At 56.6% G+C, this 5,000-nt stretch overlaps 1 protein-coding gene across 1 annotated transcript in view; it reads right to left on the reverse strand.

Annotated features, from left to right (window-relative positions):
* Nucleotides 1-7: 7 nt before the first annotated feature.
* Nucleotides 8-5,000, reverse strand: part of raph1a (Ras association (RalGDS/AF-6) and pleckstrin homology domains 1a) — a 217,693-nt gene continuing 212,700 nt past the window's right edge. The window contains exon 19 of the mRNA XM_056611093.1: nt 8-4,161. Coding sequence (XP_056467068.1) covers nt 2,122-4,161 — 2,040 coding nt within the window. The 3' untranslated portion in view covers nt 8-2,121. The remainder of the gene's footprint in view (nt 4,162-5,000) is intronic.

Consider the following 5,000-nt stretch of genomic DNA (forward strand, 5'->3'; position numbering starts at 1 on the left):
CTCGCGTACAAGATGTAAACACAATATCCGCCATGTTTCTTCACCGCTTAGCTAGAGAACAAATTTGGAATGTGAAACAACCAAAGTGGATTTTGAAAATCTATTGTTGGATTTGGACCCTCAGGGCTATTAGTACAAGCCAGGATACAGCCAGGAAAAATTGACACGAATAGAGAAGGAGGCTGCTGCGGCTGCAGCTGAACAAGCCTTGCCTGTTGCTGAGGACGAGGAGCCAGAGCGCTCCGGTATGCTCTGTTCGCCTATAGATACTAACACAGAGTCCCTGTGCTGCAGCGAATTTCAGCGATGCCAGTTTCTTCTAGAATAAATGGCTGATACTGGCGGGGACGGGGCCATGTGTGTAACCTCTCCCCCAGGCTTTAGCCTCCTCTGAACAGTTGGGTATTAGATACATATTTCCGGACCCAGAAAGAGTACTGGAAACGCCAACCAATGCCCGCCGGGAGAAACAGACGTCTGAGCATAGAGTAAGTGTTGGTTTTTTTAATTACACATTTGCTACAACAGTTTGAGGCCTGGGGAACATGACGTAGCTATCCAAAAGTAGCCGATCTTATTGGCAGAGCATAGGCTACGTTACGTTAGCTTGAAGTCTGTGTAATGCTGTATAGGCTACTCTAGACATAATTTATCTTGCTTTGCTAATGTTGGTCTCTTTCTTTCTTAGAAAGTATCGGCTTCCTGTGTTGTCCAGGCCATCACAGCTAATTACCCAGCACAAGATGGGCAGTACCGTGGCTATCAGGAGACAATAGATGCTCAAGATGAGCTGTGACTATTTTGACTCTAGCAAACACACGTTTATTTTCTGTAAATAGTTCATATATTTTCATGAATAAAAGTTCAAATTCATGTTGGTTGTTGTGATTTGTTTACCAACCCTGTTAAACAAATCACAAGTGCTGTTATACTAAAGTACGCCTACTTTATAAGATAAATACTTATTTAAACTGGGGAGAAAAGGTTGAGTACAAATACTTGATATGCTGAGCTACTGTAATTAGCAAATGTTTTTATGCTGTACAGTAATATACAAATGATGCGTTTGAAAAACAGGGGCAGAAGTCTAAACTAGAACGTATCATCACAGGGAAATGTTTACACAAAGTTCACTCGCACTACCACTCGCGCTAGGAACATGGGTCCTTCCCCCTCCAAACGTTAACAGGCGGGCGGTGCAGCGAGCGCAATGCACTTTGGTAGTTGGAGGATTTCTTACTTTTGAGCCAGAGAGACACTTTTTGCCTTTTCTCAGGCTAGAATGAATGGATTTCATTTTTTTTGCACATTTATAATACATATAATTATTTAGTTCATATAACCTTCATATCTCCACCGATGAAGTATCCCTTTAACTAACTAACTTACTAGGATAGCTGGCTAGGCTACCTCGCAGATCAATGGATCAACTCCCAGAACACAGATTCACTGCCCGTCAACGGCCGTACTACACTTCCCATAAACATAAAGGAATTCAAAAACAACAATAGCTTTTAGGTATTAAATAATCTAATATAAAAACACACAATTTGAACTTTAAATGGCAATGCCCCCTCCGACGGTGCCCCCCCCACCTCACACTGGTCTGAACTGGCTGCTACGGTAACGATACCTCTTCCTGGCTCATGCTGCTCGGAGCACAAAGCCTCCGTCCGTCGTCCACTCCATTTTATTTTAATGCTAAGCTGCTAAACCTGGGAAAGCTGGGTGGGTGTTCTAGTATGATCAGGGTATTATATTTGAGGACTGGGGGGTAAACACGCAGTGGAAGGACAACAAGGGGACAGACAGGGAGATGGAAGTGGGTCAGCTCGGTCCTCAAGTCCTGGTCCGGGGGGTCAGGACCTCTGGGTCAGCTCGGTCCTCAAGTCCTGGTCCGGGGGGTCAGGGCCTCCTCGATCTGCTCGGTCCTTAGTCCTTGTCCGGGGGGCTCCGGACCTCGTGGTGGGCCGGTCTGAGTCCTGGTCCAGGGGTCCATACTGCCTATGGGCCAGTCTGAGTCCTGGTCCGGGGGGTCAGGACCTCCTGGTGGGCCGATCTGAGTCCTGGTCCAGGGGTCCAGACGGCCTGTGGGCCAGTCTGAGTCCTGGTCCGGGGCCCCTACCACTCCCCGGTCAGCTTGGTGTTCTGGTCCCGTTTGGGCGGGGCTGGGGGCGGCCCGCGGCGCAGCGTTGCATAGCCTGAGATGTGGGCGTGTTTGGCGGACTGGGAGCGGGTGTGGTGGCGGGAGAGGGTCTGGCTGTGGCCCGCCCTCTTCTGGCTCTGCAGCAGCTCCGGAGGGGGGGGGGGCAGCAGGGCCAGATCGTCCACCGTGCCCATGGGCTCGGTCTTGGAGGGCGCGGGGAGGAGGCCGGCGGCAGCCAGGACGCCGTGCCGGGACACCGACTTCCTCTTCAGCGTGCGGTTGAGGTCCTCCAGGAAGTGGGGCTGCAGTGCCAGGCCGGGTGGCGCCGCCGCCTTGGGGGAGGTGGGGGGTACAGGGGAAGGGCAGTAGGAGGAGAGGGAGGGGGGCGGGGTCTGGGAGAGAGGGGGAGGCGAGAGGGGCGTGCCGCTGCTCCTCCTACTGGGCGCGGCGCCCGCCCCCTTCTTCAGAGAGCTGCCCTGTTTCCATGACGATGCAGGGCTGGAGGAGGAGGGCTGCTGGGGCTGGGGGTTGACCACGGCCACGCGGGAGAGTGGGGAAGCAAACTCCGCTCTGAGGAGAGGAGGAGGAGGAAACAGCTCAGAGTCGCTGGGAGGAGGAGGGAAGTAGTCGGGGGAGGAGTGGAGGTGCTGCGGAGGAGGAGATGGGGGGGAGGGCTGGCGGTGCTGTCCTGTCTGCAGCCCCTGCAGCACCAGGGGCAGCGTGGCCAGGTTCAGCTTGCCCGGCTTGGGAGGAGTAGATGAGGAGTCTTTGGAAGGAGAGCCGGCGCCAGAGGAGGAGGGGGGGGGCGTCTTGGCAAACAGGCTGACCAGACTGTCCACCTTCTTGGGCCGCTCCTCCTGGGAGTCGACCCGCATGATGGAGGCCCTCTGGAGGGCAGGGGGCCGGGGTTTGGAGGAGCAGCCCCCCACTCCCAGGGGGGGAGGGGGGAAGTCACTCTCCGAGGGGGGAGGGGGGAACTCTGGGGAGTGGAGCGCCACGCTGCCCCCCCGCCCCCACCGGGGCTTGGTTTTGACGGCCGGGGGGGATAGGGGGGCGGAGCAGGAGGAGGAGGGGGGGGAGTTCCCTGGGAACTGGTTCACTATCTGTTTGACCAAGGAGGAGGTCGCCGCGGCAACCAGTGAGAGTGAGGACGAAGAGGAGGGGGATGAAGCGGGAGTGGAGAGGGGGAGTTGCCGGGAGGAGAGGCTGTGCTGCTTGGGGAGGGTGGGGGGGGGCTGGCTGGGGGAGTGACCTGCAGAGAAGCTCTGCTGCTTCCTCATTGGTCCATGGCTGTGTGATGGGGGAGTCGGGGAGAGGGGGGAGAGCGGGGAGATGGCGAGGGGGAGTGAGGAGGGGCCAGAGGGCTTGCGGGCTGTCTGTGGCGGGAAGCCTCCGCTGAAGCTCTTGGGAGGAGCAGGGGGGAGGAACTGGAGGGAGGCAGGGGGAGAGAGCTGGGGAGGGGGAGGGGGAGGGGGAGGAGAGTCCTCCTGGTGGGAGCTGAAGTCGTACTCCATGTGGGGGAACTTGTGGGAGAGGAACTCCTGCAGGCCGGCGTTGCAGAGAGAGGAGTGGGGGGGGGATGGGGGCGAGGGAGGGGAGGGGGGAGGGGGGAGGAGCTCCTCCTCCTCCTCTGGCGGGGGGGGAGGAGGAGCGAGTCCCAGCGTCAGGGCGGAGAAGACGGGGGCAGGAAGGGTTTGGGACGGGGGAGGGGTGCAGTAGGCAGCAGGGAGGGTGTTGTACCCGGGGCGGTCGGGCAGAGCGGGGGCCATGGGGGGGAGGGGACCGGCGGACTGGGCCCGGGGGAGGGGGTGGGCCAGGGTGCTGTACTTCAACTGCATCCCGGGGGCCGCCATGGGGGAGGAGCCGGGCAGGGGGGGGGATGGGGGACACTCCTCGGAGGGGGAGGTGTTGCCCGTGTAGCTATTTCGAGAGGGGGGGGGTTGAGAGGGGGGGTACTGCGGCATGCTGGGTATCTGGACTGGGATTGGTCGACTGATTGGGTCAATCCTCAGCATCTAGAGAGAAAGAGAGAGAGAGAGAGAGAGAGAGAGAGAAAGAGAGAGAGAGAGAGAGAGAGAGGGAGAGAGAGTTTAGTATCCACCAGTGGATCCTAAACCTCAGACAGTCTGTACCCAGTTATTCACCAGATACAGGTCCGCCTCAGACGGTCGGTACCCAGTGTTCAATTTAATCATATTCAATTGATAACGGCCATTTAAGTGAAGTCAGGAAAGATGTAACGATGGTTTCTGGTGTGGTCCTTTAAAGCATCACATAATTAAACATAATGCTATAAAACGTTTTACATATATCAGCACTGTGTTAGAGCAATGGATACATTATTATTATGAACTATATAAAAAGTCAAGAGCCTGTTCAAAACGGGTCTGTTTGGAATCGGCTGACTGCTTGGCCTGCGGTGTGTTTGGTAAACCGCTCATCAACCGCCCACTGGACCCGCCCTGCCAGGGTCCTCCCACTGGACCCACCCAGCCAGAGTCTTCCCACTGGACCCGCCCTGCCAGGAACCTCCCACTGGACCCGCCCTGCCAGGGTCCTCCCACCGGACCCGCCATCCCACTGGACCCGCCCTACCACTGGACCTGCCCTGTCAGGGTTCTCCCACTGGACCCGCCCTCCCACTGGACCCGCCCTGCCAGGGTCCTCCCCCCGCCCAGGGGTCAGTCCATCGGGTGATTAGGGGGGTCAAGAAAAGGAAGGATAGACGGACATAGAGGCTTTGATTCTACTCAGATTATTATTAAAGTCTAGTCTCACCCCAACTATAGTTTGATTATTATTAAAGGGACATATACCACCAGGTGTGAGTGTGATTAGCCATTACAAGCCGTTT

Source organism: Gadus chalcogrammus, chromosome 16 (assembly GCF_026213295.1).
Source record: "Gadus chalcogrammus isolate NIFS_2021 chromosome 16, NIFS_Gcha_1.0, whole genome shotgun sequence".
Lineage (NCBI taxonomy): Eukaryota > Metazoa > Chordata > Actinopteri > Gadiformes > Gadidae > Gadus > Gadus chalcogrammus.